The sequence below is a fragment of the Centruroides sculpturatus genome, unplaced genomic scaffold (genome assembly GCF_000671375.1).
Source record: "Centruroides sculpturatus isolate CEXI.00-Female unplaced genomic scaffold, Cexi_2.0 scaffold980, whole genome shotgun sequence".
Classification (NCBI taxonomy): domain Eukaryota; kingdom Metazoa; phylum Arthropoda; class Arachnida; order Scorpiones; family Buthidae; genus Centruroides; species Centruroides sculpturatus.
In genome coordinates, this window is record NW_019385128.1 from 295,965 (window position 1) to 321,046 (window position 25,082).

At 30.6% G+C, this 25,082-nt stretch overlaps 2 protein-coding genes across 2 annotated transcripts; both read right to left on the reverse strand.

Moving 5' to 3' along the window:
• Positions 1-5,943: 5,943 nt before the first annotated feature.
• On the reverse strand, positions 5,944-19,343 carry LOC111635170 (serine hydrolase-like protein). Its single transcript, XM_023380053.1, has 2 exons — positions 19,279-19,343; positions 5,944-7,080 (listed from the first exon to the last, which is right to left on the reverse strand). Exon 2 carries the CDS (start codon positions 7,054-7,056, stop codon positions 6,136-6,138), a length of 921 nt encoding a protein of 306 aa, XP_023235821.1. The 5' UTR covers positions 7,057-7,080; positions 19,279-19,343; the 3' UTR covers positions 5,944-6,135.
• On the reverse strand, positions 14,062-24,296 carry LOC111635167. The gene is made up of 3 exons (XM_023380046.1): positions 24,285-24,296; positions 19,279-19,367; positions 14,062-16,354 (listed from the first exon to the last, which is right to left on the reverse strand). Exons 1-3 carry the CDS (start codon positions 24,294-24,296, stop codon positions 14,062-14,064), a joined length of 2,394 nt encoding a protein of 797 aa, XP_023235814.1.
• Between the last annotated feature and the right edge of the window lie 786 nt (positions 24,297-25,082).

Consider the following 25,082-nt stretch of genomic DNA (forward strand, 5'->3'; position numbering starts at 1 on the left):
ATACTGATAATGAAAAAAACAGGATTTTAACATTTTCAATATTAAAATTAGCTCAACATTTAACTTATCATTTGCAATATTTTAAAAAATTATTTATTACCTATTAGGAGAGTTCATAATGTCCTTTCTGATTTAACACCTGGAGTATATGTCCCTCTATGCTTTCCCTGCATATACACTATAAATTTCTTTTTATGAGAAAAATATAATGCCTTGTATTTTAAAAAAATATATATATATATATTTTATTAAACAAATATCTAATACAATAATGTAATATATAAATGTTATAAATGTAACAATATAAACTCAATAAAATGTATATAATATTAGCATTAACAATTATTGTATATAAGCATTAACAAAATGAACAAATAAAGGAATATACTTGCTATTAAGATAATTATCTAAATAAAAAGTATGAATAAAACTATAAATCAAATTCCCTTAAAAACATTGCATATGTTTAACAAAAAAAACCAGCATTATACTTTCGTATAAGTACTATACAATGATTATAACATGAAAAAATATTTATCTCCAAAAAAAAATTATATACTTTTATACATAAAGTTATAACCGAAACATAATTAACTGTTGAAATGAAGACCACAAACTAATGTTACAAATATTAAAATTTATATATCAGAAGATTCATAAATGATATGTAAATTAATCATAAAAATACAAATGGCTTAGGATTTTATACAGCAATTAGGATTTTAATAATACAACAGTATCATAAGTAACATTACAAAAACTTTATACAGATTTAGCCAGATCCTATTCATCTGGATATTTGGATTGGTGTGAATAGTTATTTCTTTATAAATTTTTATAAGTTTTGCGAATGTTTATGAAATCATTGGAAATAATATTTACAATCTTAATGTGCAAGGATAAAAATACATCATGTTTGTATGTACTGAATAATTTTTATGTTCCTATTGTTCTAAAGTCAGCAAAGCATGTAAATTTATTTTAAATCATTAAATATTATTTTCAGTATAGAACTTTTTCAATTCCCCACTGATTTCAGTTTATCTGTATTGTTTCTGGTCCTGTTTGATCTGGATAAACAGGGTTTGACTGTATAATTAAAATAAAAACTCTATACATATTGAAATTAAGATCTGGTATAAGCCAAGGATTTGGTTAATCTTAAATTAGTAACAAAGTAAGTAACAAAGATCTTGTTTAATCATGGCCTGAAACAAACAAGTAACCAATTATTAATCATTATTAGTCAAATTGCCAGATGGGAGCAACAGCTAAGGTACTCCGTGATTGCTACTCGGAGATATTAGAATTTTGAATTGGTTCCTTAAGAATTTTTCACAGGTGTGCTGGCCAGGATACATTGCATTCTCACTTACAATCCAACTAGCGCACTGTATAAATCTATCTAACTCTCATTTCTCTAATAAATCTATAAATTTAAAATAAAATATTGACAGAAATTAAATTTCATGTAAAAGGACCAGAACTTTTATAAAAAAAAGGGGTTGGTCTTTAATAATCACATTTAAAATTGAAATGTGATTATTAAAGACCAACCCTTTTTTTTTATAAAAGTTCTGGTCCTTCTTTCAGTCAGCCTTGGTGTGATAAGTCCTGCAAATTGTTATACCCTATTTATTGGGTTATTTAAGTCTGTCTAATTTATAGTCGTGGGCAAAAAGCATTGTTTATTGTTAACATAAATGTTGTTATAAATACTGTGATAAGATTTAGCTTAAAAATAACAGTCATAAAGTCATTTGTAAAATTTGGAACAGAAATTTAAAATTATTAATATCAAATTTGAAACAAATGTATTTACATTTTATTATTTTTTGAGCATTGTTTTGTAGATGAGTTTATTGTTAGACAGAAACAACAAGGTTAGAAGTGTAATTACATGAGGCTAGATGAACAAATGCATGATAAGATAGTGGAAATCTGATACTCACAATGTCAAATGAATTGAGGAGATTGCTAGAGAAAGGCACTAGACAAAGCAGCAGAAACTGTATTCATACTAAAAGCTACAGATTTACAGATAGAAGATATGAAGAATAAGATGGTAAAATTCAGCGAGTTCTCAATCCAAAGATTTAAAACTCAGCAAAGTCTGTTACCAATGTGGAAAAATAGATCATCTCAGGAAAACAAGTTTGTATAGCACATAACAGACTATTTCATATGTAGTCAGATGGGTCATTTTGGCAAAGTGACCAATCTGGCTACATCTGTACAAGTGACAGCAGATGTAGGAGATATAGGAGGGTGTGCAAGGGCATAGCAGTACCCTCTTCTAGGGTTGGTTATTCTTCAGTAATATATTATTTCTTTGGCTCTTCATAAATGCAAATTAAAATGTAAGAAAGTGCATTGTCTTTCTTTTGCAAAAAACTCAATTAACATCATAGTAAATTTTCTTTCGCTTTGTTTTCACAATGGCAATTCCAGACAGGATAACTGTAGGTTATTGGGGACAACTTTTAATATCTGTTCAGAGACACTGTTAACATTCTTTTCTTTCATGCAAGAATGATTCATCTAAATATCACTTACGGTAGCTGTTATTACGTTCTATGAATGTATGTCTCTTTAATTCGAATGAGTATTAAGTTTGGTAGACTATCATTACAGCTTTCAGGTTAGACACTTCTTTTTAATGATAGTCTACCGAACTTAATACTCATTTGGATTAGAGAGACATGCATTCATAGAAGAATGATTCAATATAAACAACCAATACTGTTGTTTATATAAAAGCATTACTTTGTCTCTCTATTTGCCAAAAACTGTGGAGCTGAAAATCCACATTTGAATTATATATGTATATTTTTATTTTTGAGTTTAATATATAGTATATTAAGAAATAGACCAACAAAATGAAATGAATGGTGAATAGGACAGGATCAATACAAGTAATTTTGGTCATATGAACTGGGAGCTGCTATAGCTTCCCTTAGAAGATACAGGCTCTTAAAGTTTCTTTGTTATCCTGCATAGTACGCATGTAGTGTAGGAAAGTCCACCATCATTGTCATCCACCATGTTTTGTGACATAGCAGTTTTCAAAACATAGATGCATCTCAGAGAAGTGAAAATTGGAAACATAACAGAAAATGTTTGTTAAGTGGAGTAAACATTAAGCAATTTTGCTGCCCAATATGGTCTATTGTCTGTCTTTGACATTATAAAGTATGTTGCCTGAGAAGGAAATTGGCCAACATTTGTTTACCAAAAACACAATTTATTACCACCAACAAACAGTCAGCATTACATGTCTCGATGATGTTAGTGCCAATTTACTAGTAGCAACTAGTGACAGTCGGCCAGCAAAATCATATAGTGTTTGTCCTGTTTTACTTGTTATTCCTTTACTGATAAAATTTGACATACAATTAAAAATGGGTTAACTCTTTAAGCTCCAAAAATTTATTTTTTTTCTATATACTTGGGAACTAAATTGCTTTTGCTCCTCAGGCTTAAAGGAAAACTTGTATAGCAAAACCAGTCAAACAACTTTTCCATCGGCCGATTTCATTTTGAAAGTTAAAAAAGAAAGAAAGAAAAAAAAAAAAGGTATACCAATTGTTGTAACTTTCCATCGCAATCGACCATGAGAGGGCATCAAGGAGGAAAATTCAAACTTACTTGTCTTTGTCTGAGTTAGTCTTTCTTTGTTCATCACCCCAGTCAATGTATTACAGATTAAATATAGACAATTGTTAATTAACCAGTAGTTTTTACATCAAAAAGTGCTCAACACAAAACCAATATTAGAGAAGGAATCAGCGGCTGAAGCTGGATGTTTTAAAAATTGGTATGAATGTAAATACCTTAAAAGGACACAAAAAGAAATGTTTTCAAGGGTTATAAAAACTAAAAATTTTTTATATTTATCAAATCTTAAGAAAACAAATTTCTGCTGTGTAATTTGCAAATATTTATCAAAATATTCATTTAAAAAAAAATAAGTTATTCAATATAATTCAAAATCATCATATCTGACAAGAAAGTTAAATTTTTTAGATGCTGTTTTCTCAGGAAATCAATTATTTAAATATTTATGAACTTGTAATAAGCTTACTCTTAATTTTTACCGCCACGCATTTACCATATTTGCTGCAACAATAAAGATTTTAATATAAATCGGGAATCTATTAGTTTGAATTATTAATATATCATACTTTATACATATGAATTATTGGAAGAATTATTATTAATAGAATAAATCAAAAGTCTCTATATATCTCTATATATATAAGTCTCTATATATAAGAATTATTATTATTAATAGAATGAATCAAAAGTCTCTATATATCGAATTGGCTATTATGGTCCCAAAGAGTGACTCATATCTCCAAACCTCACTCCTCTTAGTTTTTATTTGTGAGGACACTTGGAGACTGCAGGTGTACCAAGCAAAGCACAGAACAGGGATAACCTGAAACAAAATATACATGATACATGAGTATGCATTAAACTAGACCTGTTAACACACACCAATAAAAATAAAAGGAACATTCATATGTGCAGTCAGTTAGTGATGTTCACTATAAAGCACATTTTATCACTTGCAAGTGGCTGCGTAACAAAGTAACCAATTTATCTACGCATAGAGACTTATAGCTCATCCAAGCTCAAAACATTTGAATTTAATGTTTAAAGTCAATAAAATAATAATAATAATATAACAAAGTCTACTTTTCAATTTTCATAAGAATTAATACTGTTAAAGAGTTTGTGATATTCAAAATGTTTCACGTAAAAAGGAAAAATTTAATTGCATAAAACAGAAATCTGAAAATGTCAAAAAAAATAATTTTTATAAGACCAGTTAAATTGTAATAAGTAAACATTTAAAAATGAAATAATGAAAAATTATATAAATATACTTTCAAAAATATTAGAAAAATAAAAATATATCACTTGATTAATAAAACTATAAATGCAAGATTTCACACGATACATTATGAATTACTATCATCCACAGATCATAAGATTAAACAGGAATAACATATATGTATATATAGTAACAACGCAAAGATCTTTCAGAATTATTGTATTTTCACGAGTAAACTTGCAACGGCATATACCCACAGAGGTCAAACTGCAACTTATGAGCTGCATAAGCTCTTCTAGACCCTTACTACAGCTGTCATTTATTCATATTTCTTTTTATAAACTTTAGACACTATTTACACATATGTAATATTTTTGTATGTTTGTGATAATATATTTGTATGTTTTGACTATTATGTAGTGCGATATATATATGGATTGCAAGCATAATTTGCAACTTAACATTGAACTGGTTACTGAAAGCTAAAGATAGATTCATAAAGTGAAAGCAGTTAAATGAATGTTTACCTAGCCAGTCATAAACTACCAGTAAAGTAATGGTGACGTTTACTATACAACAGAGATAACTATAGTATTTTAACTGTTTATAAATACCATTCCAATAGAGTATGTATTTCTGATAGGCAATATATGGCTCTTATTGTGAAAAGTTTTGGCCATCTCTGACATACACCCTGCAAAATACTGCTAACACAAAAATAAAATCTTTGCATAGCCTTTCTCATCATATACCCCATGCCTATGAGAAAAGACATTGCTCCATAGCATAAATTCATAATTGCAATTTAAAAGCAGCATATAACCCATTCCTTTGTATAATTCATCACTCTTCTCAAATTGTCTTTTAAACATAGATATACCAAGAGTAATCCACACAAAAATACAGCATATTCACTGAAGAAATGTTTTCAGAATTATATGTATTACCATCAATAATAATATGTAAAAAGTTTTATACATAAAAGAATAAAATATTGTTACATTCATGAAAGGATAAGAGTAAAATATTCCTATTCTTTCAAGAATATTCTTTTAGAAAATAAAGGATATTACTTAAGACATATTAATATCATGTCTCCAGCAACTTTAATTAATACTTAATATATATCTGTACTAAATCTTTATATAATCTAGTATATATAGTATAATCTTTTATATTTATAACTGTGTGGACATTTTCATATCTTATCAAAAGCATTTTGATATTATAAAAATATATCGAATCAATACTAATATCAAATTCTTTCTGTATTGTTGAGTATTCAAATATATAAATTAGATATTTGATTTTGTATTCAAAAGGAATGAATTTATAATTGGTGCAATTCGTTCTGGATTATTTAAGTGAACGAAATGATTTCCTTCCACTTCAACCAACTTAAATGAGTTACATTTCGTTTTGTATATTTCAATACATTCATTCAAACTTTCTTCATCAGTGTAAACAGGTGAATCTTTAGCTTTGATTAGTAACAGATCACATTTTATATTCAAAATAACTGTTTTTACAAGTTCACTAGTTGAAAGTCCACTATCCCAAATGGATTTGATTCTAATATCATGAGAGAACTTAACTTTTCCACCATCAAGTTGCTTAACACCCCGTTTCATTAATATTTTTGCACTTTTCTCAGTTAGTTCTGCATTCTTACCTATTAAAGTACGCAATGCATTTTCTTCTGAATAAACAGAAGGATCAGATTTCAGTTTATGTTCTAATTTCACATACTGATTCATACTATTACGAAGTATTGTTGTTACAATTTCAGATGGATAACTTAAGGGTTTTAATAGTTCAATACCAATAATTTTATTCACTATTTCTGGATAAATGCTACCAAACATAATGGCTAAACCACTTCCCATACTATGTCCTAAAATTGAGAATTCTTTCCATTTGAGATAATCAGCAATAAGTTTGATATGATTTATATATTCTAAAAAGAAATAAGGGCATCCTGAAGGTTTATGACTGGATAATCCATGACCTGCAAGATCTGGAACAACAACATGTAAATTCGGAAGAAGAAGAGGCATCAAAGTATCAAACGATCCTGCATTGTCTTGCCATCCATGAAGGGCTAACAACTTTTCACCAGTCGGTGGTCCGTATTCTTTTGCTGCTAAGTAACCACAATTAATTGGAATTTGTATTTCTTTAAATAAATTTCTATCTTGAATTTTTGTTTCCTGCATAACTGTTTAGTCCAAGAAGCGAATCTGAAAGAATAAAATTTGTCAGTTCATTTACCTTTACATGAACAGACATTAACATTAATCTCTAAAACCATTTAAAAATAAACTAAGTTTTTAAACTAACTTTAAACAAATATCCACTAATTTATTCATGTAATATTTTAAAAAAGTATTACTAAAAGCTAATTACTGTTCTGAATTCTCAAAAATTGTTATTTCCAGTTTCAACAAACTGCAAGATTATTTACATAATATCTTGTTTATAATCGCCACTCTTAACGTAACTTTTTAAGAGGTCAAAACATTTCTCTTTTTAAAGCTTTTCATATGCTTTAGTTTCCTTCTTCAGAAACTTTTAATTCATTTTAAAAAACTAGTGGAACAATCAAACAGTAGTTTGACATTTAAAACTTGCTGTCTGTATCAATAATCATCAATAAAAATGACAAGTTTTAAATCTTCAAAATAGTCTAATCAATTAAAAGTTTCTGAAAATGGAATCTAAAACTTCCAAAAAGCTTTAAAAAAAAGAAATTATAAAGTAGGAGAATATAAATAAAACTAAAATTAAATATTTATAATCAACTAAAAATAACATGTATTTTATCAATGTCTGCCATATAAAAACATTTTACAAAAGAAAAAAACTAATCTAAATATAAACATTTATTAACTTGATTTTTGATTAAGGCCGAATGATTTGCTAGACTACAGTAGGATTATAAGCCTGATACTGTATTTACTTACATATAAGACAATCTCGCATATAAGACAAGGTGTGACTTTAAAGATCAAAATAAAGAAAATTAGATTTATTAATACAATTCTAATTTTATTTCGTTTAATCACAAGTAAAATATCAAATGAATGTAAATGTTCTGCATTGTTCTGCAAAAATTACTGGCATTTTAAACTGTAAGGAAAAATGTTGTAAAATCGACAACAATTTGTTCATGTAAAGCTGGACAATCAAGAACCTTTTTTGTCAATTCTTAACAGTCAAATTCCGATTTCCAAATAATCACCTGTTTTCACCTGAGAATGGATTAAAACTTATATCAGATTCCCATGTGATTTTGGAATTTCAATTCATATTTTGATTCAAAAGCTTTGATTTTCCTATTGCTATTCATCTTTACTCCTGACAATACACAAGAACAATTGAAATGACCCAGATAAAACACTTTTGTTTTTAAATACCAGAGGGTGAGCATCCGGTAAAAAATGTGAATACACAGTTTACAAAAATTATTGCAAACACGCAAAAATTCCTTCGCTCACACGTATAGGACGATCTAGGTTTATGAAGCAGTGAAAAATGAATAAAAACCTCATCTTATATGCGAGTAAATACAGTATATAGTCTGATGTAATCCTGCAGATCATTTGGCCTTAAAAAACCAATCCTTTAAATATGCAAATAACTCTTAAATACAAATAATAAAAGAAAATATAACTTTCTAATCTAAATATATAAAATTAATTTAAAAGATTATATAATTAGTTACACATTTCTATGTTTTTTCATATTTAAAGATGTTCAACTGTTGCAAACAACACAAATATTTTATATTATGAATGTATTGTTTTTTGCTTTTCACCCTTATTATTATTAAACGTATCTACTAACTTAAGGTAGTTATTTATATTAGGGCTTATCACACCAGTGAACATTTCACAACCAGTGATCAATTTCAGACCAAAAGCAGCAGCAGTTAATGCAATTTCCTAACAAGAAATACTTTGAAAATGTAAGGAGCCAATTCATTACAAGAGAATCTCCTCTTATACAAAGTTCTCCTTCATAATGATGTCTGTCTTCACATTGCAAAAGGTACTACTAAACCTCTGAAGAGCTAGAAATGGGAAAGTTTTTCCCACTCATTATACAGTCTGGACTTATCCCTATCAGATTTTTGCCTGTTTCCTCATATGAAAAAACAATTCCAGTAAGGCAATGATGTCAAACACAAGAACTGCCAATGGATAAAACATAAAACATCAAAGCCAAGTTTTGTTTGCAATGGAATGGAAGATCTGATTGTTAGACCAGATAAATGTCTCAGCAAATATGGTGACTATATTGAAAAAAGAAACACACAAATATTTACTAAATTACTCATGAATATTTTATAGATTAATAAAAAATGTTTATAATTAAATATGGAAACTTAATTTCTGATACATATTTAGACATTATAGTATATCTCAAAATTATTTGAAAATTAATGTTTATTAAAGAAACATAAAACTGATATAAAATACAACTGTTAATGAAAACTAAACTCATACAACTATACTCTGCACAGGATAAACAAAGTAGTGTGTAGCCATCGAGAAAGGGTATATGTCTACGGTAAAATATAGTACCAATGATACAAATAATCATTACATTTTTTCATGTAGCATTTATCATAAACATCATTTTGTTCATTATCCACCATTTCTATTTTGTTGTTAATTGTGATGGAAAAAGTTTCATGACTATTTTAAGCTAAGTATTTTCTATATATACAGTAATTAAACATATGCTGGAAAAGTGTTATTGACTTGCACTCTGTTCCAGTTTTTTAAGTTGGTTTTTTTGGAAATCTTTTGACTGCGATATGATCAAAAGGAAATGCAATTCTGAGAGTGAATGTTCTTCAAGAAGGCAATAATTCAGGTTCCTTTCAATGCCATTGTAAACACCTTTCAATGCATTTTTCAAGGCTAACTATTTCTGGTTATCCTGCAGTGAGTATAGCACTATAAAAATGAAGTGTTATATTGTTTGATAAGTTTTAAGAGGCAACTTAATTATTAAATAAATAAATCTCAATACACTATTAAAAAATAAATGAAATTTAAGCATACTGTCATTAATAGAAGAAGTAATTTATATTATTATGCTAAGTTGGTCGTTTATATTAACCTATTCAACGAAATAATAAAATTCTTATTTTCATTTTTATGACATTTTAATAAAATGAATACAATAGAATAAAATACCAATAAAATAAATTGATATCTAAATATTACTTGACTATTTGTACGAAACAATTTTTATATGAGTTATTTTCAGGAAAATATTATTTAAATATAAATAAAATAAATATGTAATAAAAATTTATATAGTGGCTTTCAATATAAAAATTAAATATCAAGGCTATGATAGTGCTATGAGCATTTCTTAAAACTTATATTACTTTGTTAAGAATTAAAAATTAAATATACAGTTGAAAACTTCATATTTATTTATGTATCTTTTATACTGAATGGCCTAAAAGTCAATTAACTAAAATATATTTTAAGATCATTTTATGAATAGTTAAATCAAGTGGATTCTGGGAGCAACTAAATCTTAATTTTAACCATGATTAAGCTACTTCATATATAAATAATAAGATGATACCTCTGCTAATAGTAGGGGAATCCAGGGTGGAATGGGAAAGATGATTTACACATGAAAGAGAGGTGAGGGAATTGGTTTGCTCCCTGTCCTACACTCAGACTGTGACAACACGTCAGTGTGAATACTTGGTTACTGAGATTCACTTTGTTGTTGACCAATAAAACCTTACGTCGTAATTTTTTAATGAAATTACAAGTGTATCAACATTAAAACAATGAAAGTATATGGTATATTTTATAATTTAACCAAATTTATATAGTCTACTTAATGTAGAAGACATGGTTGCTGTATCTTCAAATTCTGTGTGTAGTGTCTTTGCAATCCAAACAATAATTTTGGTAGACGATCAAACAGCAATTAGTTAGAAAATGCTACAGTCTATTTAAAACACTTTTTTAATTCAGATGCATTTTGAGTTGGCTTGTATTCCCAACCCCTCTTCAGTGCTGTTAAAATTACAAAAAACAAGGTGAGTTTCACGATATTGGTAAGTAGGACGTAACAAAGATGCGGGGTGACAATAACATAAAAAAACTTACACGTTATATAATGGTACAGAATAGACTTGTGTGACAATATTTTTATTACATAGTTGTATGACTATTTTCTATAATATGAAAAAAGTAAAGGGCGTGGCTGTTTAACACATCATTTATATGAAAAACATATAACGTAGATTATTAATTTCAAAATATCTATTTTAACTAAAAATGTAAGTGTTTATAGATATTTTGAAATTAATAATCTATGTTTTATATATATACGCAGTGGCGTGCCGTGACATTTGATGATAGGGAAGCTGTGTTTCTATAAGAAGCCGACTTCCAGGGGTAATCAGTCAGCAATGGTCTAGGGTCCATTCATATTCGTTTGTTCGATAAGCCAGTATAAACCATAGACTTCTCTAAATGTATTTTTAATTAATAGATTATCTAACGCACTTAATAAATAAGCAAGTTCAATATAATTAACTCTCTTATATTAGATTTAATAGATTCTATACGCCCTCTAAATGCCAATTCTCGCTTCGATAACATCTACTAATTAAAATATATCTATTAGCCGTAACTATCTTGTTATAATTTTCAATATTTATTTTATATTGTGTACTAATGTTAAATTCGATTCTATTTTGATTTCCAAATTGCTTCAATTTTACGAAAGATTCGATGCGAGATTTAGGATTTTCGTGTCTTTTGCCAGCTTTACTCAAATTATTTAAATCGTCAAAGCCAATCTCATTCTACACACTAATTTTATTTGAAAATAGTAGGCAAGGCCAACAAAACAAATTTTGCATTTTTATGCATCCACAAAGCCATTTTATATCTTCATAAATTTTATCATGAAAATGTCGAACAAATTTTTTCTTTTTCATTATATGGTCTCGAGCCAAAACTTTTTGAAATAAATTTTCGATATCACAATTACATTCTAAATTGCTAGCTATAATATAAGGGCTAAAATTAAAAATAAAATTATAAAAACTTACTTGTTAAAATAAAATGTGTGATGATATACAATTATACATACCTGGTACAAAATATTCAATTGTATGAATATACTTTTAAAGAAAATTATAAATATAGTTTTGTGAAGAAACGTACATAAAAATAACATAAAATAGTCTTTACTTTTTAAATATTAAAACAATCCACCTAGTTAAAATTGCTCCCTACCAGTGGCTCGTGGATGGAATCAGAGACGGTCTTGGTAGGTGTGCGGTGCGGTGCATGCTTGCCAAATCCCGAGGGTGCCGATACCGGTTAATGTCTCTTTTGTCTCATCACTAGTATATCTCAAAGGACGCGACAGGGTTGTTGTAAATTTTAAACGTTTCTCATCATAGCTGTAAAAATCTAAATTTGTTAAACTTAAAAGTCATTTGTTTTCTAACTACTGTAATTCGTTTTAAGACCAGGTGTCCACGGAAATTTCCAAAATTTACAACTTTTACTCACTTTCATTGAACTGGAAAAATTTCTGTCTTTATTACATCTAATATTACGAAGAAATCAGTCCCACTGTACTCGGCTAGATATTGGTCCGGTTAGGCTTTTGTTTAAGTAAAATTCCGGCTCTTTCATCAGGGTTTTGTTTACGTCCCCAATTCCCTAATCGCTTAATTATTTAACTACTTCTTAAGTAGAAATAAGTCGAAACCAGTTACTTTGTACTCGAATATTTGTAGTCTCGGGAAAAAAGTGGAAAGACAAATTTTTACGACAACGGATACATAAATCGTAAATTTAAGGAAAATAAATTCTAGAGCCTTTTCTGTACCTGGTGCATCTCTCTCATTCATTAAATTTAGTTGTAAATGACGCTGTCGAAGTAACGGTTAATTTTTTAACATTATACAAGAATTGTACACGTTTTTTTCTACATCCCCTTAAAGATGGGATGTACGAAATCGTAATATCACTGGTTTAACATCGAAATCCGTGAGTAATATAAAATCGGAGAGCGGAATAAATATATCAAATATTTTAATGGATTTTTTAAACTCCTGTCAACTATACAGAACTATCGTAAAAACATACCAGTAAATTCTTATCGGTTGGGTTAAGTTATAAATCTACTCGTTATTCACGTAATCGAAATATCTAGTGGGCAGGCGGCTAACAGCCCAGAACCGGTCCTTGATAGAATTGGAATCTTTATATGTGTGCAGCTTTCACCCAAGGTCGTAGGCTTCCACCGGCTAAACCGGGTGAGGTTGGTGCTCTGTAAAGCGCATGCGCAAATCTGGCTTTTCGTAATCTGAAAATACAGGAGATTCCACTCCGCAACTAATATTCTAATATACAATAGCAATTTTTTTTCCACGTGTAGTATAGAAATTTGTAATAAGATACATAATTCGGTTATAATAAAATATTGTGCGATTATTTTCATATAATTAAAATTAATATTTATTTATTTTTTAGAGAATACGAGGGAAGCGGCGCTTCCAACGCTTCTAATGATGGCACGCCACTGTATACACGTATAGGGGATAGGTAACTGCACGGCACAGTCGCGTGGTTGGCGAGATACACAGTGCATGAGTCCAAACTTGTGATATATAAAATTACATGTTGTGACTGATTCATCATCGCCCAGAGTAAACCGCTGAACCTAAAGAGGTGAAATTTGGTACACAGTTAGGGTATGAAAATGCACAATAAGAAGGGATTTTTTGAAATTCCCCCATGGGAGGAGAGGGAGAGGATAAAGGCTTAACCTGACGAACGTCTTCTATTGTACTATTTTAGATGCAATTTTTTGTTTTTATAGTAACAACTAATAGAAATAGATAAATAAATAAAACTCACGCCAAAATTGTATAGCCTTCTTGATAAAAAGCACTGAGTTCTGCGTTAATACGATTTTTCTTGTATCGCAAGTACTTTCGACGAGTACTATATCGTCGTCTTCAGGCGAAAAAAGAACAAAATTTGAATTAGAACGTGCAGAATGTTCCAAGTAGAAAACGGAAAATTTTTCTTGTCAATTTCTAAATTATAGCGTTCGGTAATTCCGTTGGTCACGTGCAACAAGCTTTTGCTGGAGTTCGAAATATTTTAAATCCACACGACTAGCAGCGCATGCGTTGAGGAGCGATCGTACTAATTGTGCGACTCTTGGCGCTTTTTGCTATTTAAACGCTGGTATAAAGTAACCCATATTTCGGGCAAGTCGAGTGTGGGGACGTTGCATGCGTCTGTGGTCATTGTAAGGAGCGCTTCCCAAATAAATGTAATTCTTCTGTTGTTACAGCTCCTGAGCAACGCTGTTTTTGACCATAACGGGTTATAGCCCTGCTGTAGAACTTTTCTGGCGAGCTCTGTGGTCTGTCTTCCTTTGTTTATATCATCTTGATGTTCTGCGATACGGCAAGCGAGCATTCTTGTCGTTGCCCCTATATACTTCTCAATTGTCCCCGTTATTGGATTTTCCAGTTGCACTGCGTATATTCCCGATTTTTCTAAAACGTCGACTTTATCCCGATCATTGCATATACTCCTGCGTAGGTTGGGTAGGGTAGTTAAAGGAAGAGTAAAGCTGTATCGCCGGAAAATACGGCTAATAAGTATGGACGGTGCTCCTAGGTACGGCAGTGCTGATTGTACTCTAGACATTTCTTTTTTGCTATGTAGTGTGGTAAACGGGAAAAGGGAATCTTTTACCCTACGTAGTACATGCGTAAATTTGGCACTTGTGAATCCAGCGTGATGTACTGCCGTTCTTACGATTTCCAGTTCGACTTTTATTAGAGCTTGCGATGAGGGAAGTAGCATCGCTCTTCTGATGAGAGCCGCTATGGCGGAATTGACATACCGCGATGGTTGAAATGCATCAGCTGGAATGATATAGGGGACTATGTTGGACTTATGATGCACCGTAAACTGCGGCCCTTCTATTGATTTCTGTATCCGCATATCCAAAAATGTTATAGATCGATCTTGCTCCTTTTCCCATGTGAAATTGATGGTGGAATGCACGCTTGAAAGTTGCTGCATAAATTGGATAAACTCCTCTTCTGAATTTTCCCATATTAGTAGAATGTCATCTACATAGCGCAAGTATAGTGATGGGTAGCACATAGCAAGCGGAACTTTGAAAATTTTTTGTTCCACGTCCCTCATAATGAGCTCGGCTAATACTGCTGAGAGAGGAGAGCCCATGGGGACTCCTTGCTTCTGTAAATATATTTTCTGGTTGAAGCGGAAATAGTTGTTTTCAGTGATAAAGATCAACGCTTCACGAATGTCTAGCACTTGTTGAACCGTAAAACCTTTTTCGAGGAGCATAGCGTTGGCTAGCATTACAGCTTCAAATACAGGAACGGATGGGTACAGGGATATCACGTCCATTTTGTAGAACATGCTGCTATTGCCATGTGCTTTTGCCATGTTGGAACTAATGATTGTTTTGGCATCCATAGAGGAAGGAGTGACATGCGGTGATTCCGGAAGTAGCTCTCGTAGAAACTTTGCAAGGGCTTTTTCTAGGTGGTAAGTGGGATGTGACCTTTTGTTTACTAATGGTCGTAGTGGCCAGTTCTCTTTATGCGTTTTTGGCTGGAAAAATAGCCTAGGGCATGCAACATTGGATGGAGGATCGAGGCGTCCTGGTAGTGTTAAGGCTATTCCTGGAAGTGCTATGATTTTCTTTGCTCTTCGCAGTACTGCTGTTGTTGGGTCGCTGTTTATCTCCACAGAGCATGATTGTAACAGAAACTCATTGGCTCTAGCGATGAAGTCATTTTCTCTGCACAAAACAAATCTTTTGTCCTTGTCCGATACTAAGAGCCTCAGATCGTTCTTGGCAAGGAATTTCGTTACTGCTTGTTGGTTTTTGCGACTATTTGGTGCATCGGAGATGTGCTTTGTTGTAGCAAGCTTTGTGATGACTTCTAACTCCATTTGCTGGTACATTGGTGCAGTCTGGCAGGCTTTTAAAGCTGCTAAGGTGGCTGGGACTAACTGGTCGAAATCCGATCTCATAGGATGTGAGATGTACTTGGGACCCCGTTCCAGTGTGTTATGTACGATTATGGGTACTTGCTCTTTTGTATAATTGTAATATGGAGTGGTTACTACTGCTGCTTTTTGCGTACGCGTCGAATTGAGTAGCCACTGGAGCTTTTTGTCCAACTTCTTTTTAATTTTCTGCGTGGAGATTGATGTTATACTTTGCACTTTGCCCAGTTGAACGTACAACGTGGAGGGGTCACATGCTTTGGAAAAATACAGATGAGCTACGTAGGTTTTTTGCTCTGCTTCTGCAAGGCACTTGCGTTTGTTTCTAATTAGCTTGGTCAAAAGAGACTGCTCTACCTTCGGAATTATCCCTCGTAAACACTCCGGAAATTTCTTGCGCTTAAGCTGTATGCACTTTGGAACTACTCTTTTTGCTCTGCATTTCAAAAGAAATTGTAATTGGGCAAGTAATCTCCAGCTGTTTGAGATATTTTAGATGGGATAAAGTCAACGTCTTAGAAAAATCGGGAATATACGCAGTGCAACTGGAAAATCCAATAACGGGGACAATTGAGAAGTATATAGGGGCAACGACAAGAATGCTCGCTTGCCGTATCGCGGAACATCAAGATGATATAAACAAAGGAAGACAGACCACAGAGCTCGCCAGAAAAGTTCTACAGCAGGGCTATAACCCGTTATGGTCAAAAACAGCGTTGCTCAGGAGCTGTAACAACAGAAGAATTACATTTATTTGGGAAGCGCTCCTTACAATGACCACAGACGCATGCAACGTCCCCACACTCGACTTGCCCGAAATATGGGTTACTTTATACCAGCGTTTAAATAGCAAAAAGCGCCAAGAGTCGCACAATTAGTACGATCGCTCCTCAACGCATGCGCTGCTAGTCGTGTGGATTTAAAATATTTCGAACTCCAGCAAAAGCTTGTTGCACGTGACCAACGGAATTACCGAACGCTATAATTTAGAAATTGACAAGAAAAATTTTCCGTTTTCTACTTGGAACATTCTGCACGTTCTAATTCAAATTTTGTTCTTTTTTCGCCTGAAGACGACGATATAGTACTCGTCGAAAGTACTTGCGATACAAGAAAAATCGTATTAACGCTGAACTCAGTGCTTTTTATCAAGAAGGCTAGTAACAACTAATGTTGAGAATCTTAGTGAAGTATTGAGAGAGGGTTATTTCTATCAAATTGCAAATTCCACGTGGGTGAAACCACAGGTAATAGCTAGTAGAACAAAGTGTAAAAACTTAGAAAAAAAAAAACAAATTTGAGCACTTTCAGACTTTTATTAATTTTCTAATGCTTAGAACATAGAACACTGCTACCATGTTAATGCATTATAAATAGCTTTGTGTTAAGGAAGTAAAGAATAAAATAAAAAAATTATGAAATTTTTTATTTCATTTTTTTACTTCCTTAACATATTTCCTTCCATATCTTCTGCTTCCTTAATAATATAGTTGATAATAATGAATTACTATGATGACTGTTCTATGTTCTAAACATTTCCTGAAAATGAACAAATGTTTGAAAGTTCTCACCTTTTTTTTTAAGTTTCTAAATTTTATGCTTCATTAAAGCAAATATTCCTATTATACAATAATATGTAGATATTCCAAACAGACTTTAATTATGTTTAATTTTAAAATACATCTGACTGATTTTTGGGCTGCATAATTAAATTTATCTCTAAACATAGCTGAAAATACTTATAAATTTATTTCCATTGCATTTATTATAAATAATACTTGTTTAAATGAAAGGCTACCAGCTTTTTATTAACAACAAAATGAGAAAATTAATCCAATTTCTAAATAAATTTGAAGGTTTATGAGGAATGTATATTAAATTATATTTTTTTTATTGTTAAATGGAATCTGAAAATATATCTGTAAAAACCTGTTAGAACAATCTATTTATAATTTCATTATTTATCTGAAATCCAAAGTTAGCGTTTCCTAGATAGCTAGATAAAAATAAAAACTGTATGTCATTGACCCAGAAAACATCAACTTTTAACACAATATTTTATAATCTTAAGAGAAAAATTGAAAGGCAAATTATAGCTGTATTTTCCATTTAAAACTGTAAAATAATGCATAAGAATGTAAAGTTTTTATGTAGAATGCAGGTATTATTTCTTTGAATTATAGTTCCAGTTTACATATGCAATTTGTTTTTTTTTTGTTTTAAGAATGTAAATTATATCTCAAAGACTGTAAAAATCTAGATTCAAAATAATTTGAAAAATACAATAATTTATTTCTATAAAGTTTATCTTATACTGGGTCTACCAAAATAAGTCATAAATCCTTCACCACAGTTAAAACTGGTCACACTTAATATAGATAACACCAAAAAAACTTGATGATATTTGTATTATCTTATAAATCAATCAGAACAAATATTTTCAGCTTTTAAAATAATTATTTTCAAATAACATTAATATATAATCCAAATAAATGTAAAACTTAAGATTTATATGATGCTTAGAAGGAAAATAAGTTTAAATTTTTATACATATTAAAATTATTATATAATAATATAACCAGAAGATTTTTTCGGATTAAAAAAGCAACAAAATAAGAAATTTTTCCTGATAGATTTTTAAAAAATTTATTTAATACAAATGGAAACGAACTGGTTTGTTCTCATTTATATTATATTTATTGTTGAGTATTTTGGTTTTAATATATTAATCCTCAGCGGTAAGATTATTGTCCTTATGCAGAGAAGTGACCTTATTAATATTGTAACTCAATAAGATTAAATTTTTACTCATCTAAATATTTTTGGTGCACAAAAAGTTTATCGTTTCCTCTACTAAACAGGAAGTGTTTATATTGTTTGCTTTAAGAGCAATTTTTTGACAACAGAACCAATGTCTCCGATGGATCTAGATCTTAGATTTGAACTAATAACGCCACTTTCAAAGTGAAAATCGTGCAACATCACTACTGTCATAATGAATGAAGCATCCAAATCTGCTGCTGTTTTCCTTGTGTAGCTTCCTGCATATTTATTTCTTACTTGTTAATATTTTTATAACTAATAATAAGCTTCCTTTTCCTTTAAGAGCCAAAAATAGAATATAAGCCACAAGATGTAAAAATATGTCGTATATACAGTTTATATTCATTCATTTTTAATATAGGAGTCACTGAACTATAAAGTAACCATACCTAAAAGTAATCCAAGATACAATTTTACATAAAATAATACAGTTTTTCAGCCTAAATTCTTAATTTGTTACGCTGTTATTACCGCAAACTTAAGATAATTTAACTCTTGTTATACAATTTTCATATTTCGAAGGGAAATGCAACTTACCCGTTTGACAGCAACGAGGACAATGTTGATAAACACGAACACAGCATGCGAACACGTTTCTTTTTGTTTATAATTTCGAATAGCGCCCTCTGTGAAATAAAAAGTATTAAAAAAATTAATAATTAATTTCAACCATTGGGCGGCGATTCGTCGGTGAGTCCGGGGCCCGCTCATAGGTGAATTTTTCGAGCCTCAGAAATCTCGCACTTTCAAATTTCAAAGAAAATTTGAATAAAAAGTTTCGCAAATATTTCGTGGCCCCACTGATATCTTTTTCCCGAGGCTCCATCCGGCCGGCACTGAGAGATTCAAAAGGAGTCTTCAGGAGGATAGCCCGACGATGGAATATTAAGCGCTAAAATAATTATTTAAAAGGAAAAAAAAAAACAGAAATATAGATTTGTTTTGCAATTAATGCAATAAACAATTGTCTAACAATTCAAGATCAAAAATACGATGGCAAATTGTCCTCCTCAGAGATAACTTGGTTTTGATCATAATCACTAATACATGACAAATGAAATTAATACAGTACTTTAATTGTAATGGCTGCATGTCACGCATCACCTCTGGGAGACCCGGAATCAAATCCGGGTGCGAGCAATCCCAGATAAATTTTTTGTGGATGGTCTGTTTCCTGTGTAAAGATTTTGAATAGTTTTTGATCGCCACCTTCCTCTTTGTACGCAATGATATAACCTGGTTTTGGCAAACTTTCTCAGTACAGTTGCGTGCATAATAGTTCATAAACCTCAGACATTGAAGAAATAACTTATAAAATATCTGCAAAACTGATAGTTTATTCGCATGACTAGATTAGACTTATAAAAACAAATTCATATGCCTCTAAAATAGTCCACGTAGAAGTACCTCGATCGCTCTTTCTTCAACGAGTACAGTGACCTACAAATTTCCAAATAGCTTTTTTAATTCGTCTCAGCCATTTTACATTCCCAGTTTGTTATCTATATAACACAGGAAAGTATTGAAATCGTATAAAAATTGACCCTCTAGGTTTTTTTGCATATATCCACGTTTTCAGAATTCTTGAACCCACAAAAGTCAAAAAAAGAGGAAAAATAACGTATTATATGATTTGGTTTATTCCTTTACAGCAACGCAATACGCGGGCAATCTGCCGAATGGGAACGGTTCCCGGAAGGACTTTCTAAAAGAATCTAGTCCCCTGTACATCGTACTTTTCCTTTAACAATAGTTATATCTCGAGTGGGGTCGGAATTAAGGTTTTATTCGTTATTAGCATTTACAATTAAAAAAAAAAAGTCCCTATTCTCAAAATTAAGGTTATTTGTCGTTTTATAATAATAAATCGTATAAAAGCTTTTTATAATAAAGTATCATAACAGATGGCGCTACATACAGTTTTTTAAATGTTGCTGGGAAAGTTAAGCAACTTGTAGCTGAATTTTTTTTTTAGATATTGTTTTTAATAAAAACTGTTATTTCTTTTCGTGTTTAAAAACATTTAATTAAAAAATCCCTACGGTTCGTCCATAAATTACGTAATCCTATTTTATGCTTTTCAACATGGGCAGATGGACCTGTGCTAGGGCCAACGAACAACAAAGGCACAATCCCACTGGTGCCTCTGGAAATTTCCCAACGTAACAATAGTTTCATTCGTCCCTACTTTCCAACATCCTCCCGTAACACTGTCACACATACCCACCCTCAAAATTACATACCGGTATCACAAATCATCGATTCCCTTAATTAACTGTATTAAGAATATACAGCATTGAGTACTTGACATTACATTATTAATTACATAAATAATTTATAATGTACAAAGCGGTGACGTAAACAGTACTGCTTAGCGTTATGTAAAATTAATTAGCGTTTTCTAACATTCGAATCAACTCAGTATAGCGAGTTGACTCTGGATACCTGATTCATTGAGGAAAAACACAAACAATTGAAACTCAATTAATGAATACAAGGCTCATTGGCTGCATTCAGCAGACAACAATTCCAGAGATGTTGAGTATTTTTCTGCTGAATGCTCTCTATAGTAGAGTTGTTTCGGAATATGTTTAGTGTTTTGATGTCACATTTAGTAGTGTCTTTCATTTACGCTACCTATCGCTAGCTACAACTGACTAATGTTGGCTGCTTCCTGTTCCAATGTATACATCAATCATCATTTGGCATATGTAACTACGTAACAGCTACAGATTGAAACATCTTTGCTCAGTTACAACTGTTGACTCTGCTGAATGTAGCCGTTGATACATCAAAACTCATGGCTCTGGATAACATATTGCAAACTTTCAGTTTATGCTGCTTTTTTTTAGATTCATAACTTAGACATGTGTTCTGCAAACCTGCCTCAAGCATTCTACAGAAAAAATAATATTTTAAAGTTTTTATTGGAAATTTATTCCAATGCACTACAATATATATTACCATATTTGTAGACAATTTTATGTTTCTATTTTATTCAATACATTATAAAGTTTTTAGTTTATTATTTCTTGATAATAATAAACATAGAATTTCTTATCAATTTTTGAATATATTAATGTTAATGCTCCATGTAATAAAAAGTAGATGAATGGTGTTCAGCAGCCTCAGAAAGATTGAGAACAACTGACAGACTAAATGAAAAATTTGCAAATATTTGCAGATGGGCAAATGAACAAATTAAATATGAAATTTAAATAGTAAAAAATTATATAAGGATGGCCAACTGTAATATTTTACTCGTGAGAAAGAACTCAGTCATCATCATCATTTAAAGTAAAGTAAGATGTAGCTGTTTACAGAAACTCTTTCAAAGCTTAATACAAAGTTTCTGTCAATGAAAGTAGCATGCAACTATTGAGTTTTGAAACAGCTGAATACAGAGCATTGACTCTATAGAAATACTACTAATTTGATTCATTGTATTGACTCATTCACTCATTGGCCAAGACTAGTACAGTCGCTACAAAACACATCAGAAATAAAAATGAATTATTGTTACCTAAGGAGACCTTAGCACCCATGTAATCCACCCCAGATCATACTGTGAACTATCGGAATGAAACTGTCAACTAAATGGCAAGTCATGCATTTATACGATACAATAAATATTTTTATAGATATTTCTCAGCTATTCCTGGACTTGTTCTAGATATGATCGATTCAGTTTGCATAAGCTCTTAAAAATGCCAAGTTATTGGCAGGCCCTCTGCTTCTTGTCGGCTTTCAGTGACTAAACTTACAAAAAGATTATCTATTCATGTTTGGTAACATCACATGATTTTAAAATCATTACATGTTTTTTTTAAAATGAAACCTCAGTGCATACAATAAAATCATTACTTGAATTTTGATTTCCTTATTCATTTTCATATTAAATTCAACAAATATCCATTTAAAATTATGAATTCCATAAAGATATGCTTAATTATTACCAAAATATTTGTATGGAAAGGATTATAAATGTACGCAATTACGCATTTGTGAAGTTTAAGCTACAAAATGTTTAACCAAGACTGCATAAATTTATTAGCATATCCAACTGTGAAGGGATCATCTCACTGTTCATTACTAATATTTTTATTGTAAATCTGTGTAATACCTCTAAAGAAATTTGGAGCCTCAAAAGTGCTTTAAAATGGCTAAGATTGTAACAATATATTATCTTGGATTTTTAATGAAATATATAATTTTATTAAACAAAAGGTCTAAACAAAATAACAAAGCTTTATAATAAATATATTCATTATTTAAATAACAATTGCAAATAAAATTACATATTTTATACTCATAAAACAGTCAATTCATTTAACACTTGCATTTAAAAATGAGAACTGCATATTTTTATAATGTATAATTAGCAATAATGATAATATATTTACATATAGAAAATAGTTATATATTTTAATACAAGGTATCTAAAAATGACTATGGATACGAAGACAACAAACCAACGATAAATTTATTAATACGCATACATTAGTGACACATTTCTTGTACAGTAAATTATTTCTAAAAAAAACAATGTAAATAATACATGCTCAAGCCATGCAATATTTTGCAACTTTACATCACATAAAATCAAACAAAACATATTGAATCAATTAAAAAAATGAAATCTAAAAGATTAAATAATGATTTCATTATTATTAAACCTTTAATCGATGATTAAGAGGAGTGTAGATGGTACTTAATTAATGGTTTAAGAGTAACCAAAAAAATAATTACAAAGCAAGTAACTAATTGTTATTAACCAGTAGTTATATATCAATATATGATCATTCTGTATAAAGAATGCATTGTATCACAGCTTGCATTTAGCCTCATTTGTTACACTGTAGTGAGAGTGTACAAACAGTATCAGACTCATACTGCCAAAAATAAAGAGATAAGATGATACTGACTGTCTCAAAGCTCAAGACAGACTCTAGTTGCTGCTCTCCTGTATGTAATAAACAACCAAATTCCAATAAACAATGTGTATGGTCCCCAATATCCACTTATAGGAAGACAATCTACTGCTCTCTGCAGATACTTCTTGGACTCAACTGCAGACACACCATGGACAAAAATATGTAGAGGTAAAGCATCATATTATAACAGTGATTTTCAACGTAGCTTTCGCAATAATTCAGGATATCACAAGATTCTGATACTCAATAATTAAAGTTTGAATAAATTTGAGTATCAAGTATATCAAACATACCAGCATACTAATTATAAGATGCTAATTTAGAAAGGTTGAAAACCACTGATCTACTTAGTCTATTAATTTAAAACAAAATGTTGGAAGAAACTATTTCACATAAAATATTCTTCTTAAAAGAAATCTGAAATTTCTCCAACTACATATTTCCAAAATTAACAAACTAGCTCAAAGGTTTTCAACTGGAGTATTGCAGCACACTTCAGGAATACTGCAAAATATAACGCTGAGTAGCATAACAACACATGTTTATTACTAAAAGTATATAAGGTGCAACAACTGTACAGAAGCAGGTGAGCTGTGTGAAAAAAATTACCAAGGGAGCCATCATTAGCAATAGATTGAAAAATACTGAACTAGTTAATGAATAAATAATATAGCAATAATTCTAGATCTATCAATAAAATAAAATACTGTTATATTGTCGTATAATCCCTGATATTTTATTTAATAGTATAATGTAAAATATCAAAAAGTTACATCAAGTAACCATTGTGATAGATAACTTAAGCTTGAAGAGAAAAAATGAAATCATTGTTATATGAAATAATTTTTTATATTTGCATTTCAAATAATTCAGATCACTGATAAAAGATCAGATTGATTTTTTCAAATTAATATCTTCCTGAAAAATTACTTTATTTCCTCAATTCTAAGATGCACTTTTTACACAGTTTTACATGTTCAAACTAGAGATTTATCTTACAATCAGTAACTGATCATCATGAGTAGGACAGGTGGTGCATTACGCACCAATAATAGAACATCGTTTAATATACAGTAAACATCAGTTCATATTTACATACAATTACTATGTAACTGAAGAAACTATCAACTTACAGAATACACCAGCAGTAATGCAAAATATAGATTGTTCTATATTGTTATATATTTACACGTAAAATAATATTCACAAGTGTTGTTTACGTTTGAAAGACTTTATAACCTGAAGACGGAGACATATGATCTCCGAAAATGCCTATTCTACAGTGTAAATATTTTACATTATTGCTGGAGTTTGGATGTATTACGTAAGTTGTCAGTTCACAATTTATTGATAACAAGCATTTAACTGAAACATCTTTCAAATGATATCATAATACAGCATTAATAG

Excerpts from the sequence above, each read along its gene's own strand:
- LOC111635170 (XM_023380053.1), bottom strand. The coding sequence starts at position 7,056 with ATGCAGGAAACAAAAATTCAAGATAGAAATTTATTTAAAGAAATACAA.
- LOC111635167 (XM_023380046.1), bottom strand. Across the intron at positions 16,355-19,278 it reads TCCTCGTTGCTGTCAAACGG|AGCAAAAAGAGTAGTTCCAA; the intron begins GTAAGTTGCATT and ends TTTGAAATGCAG.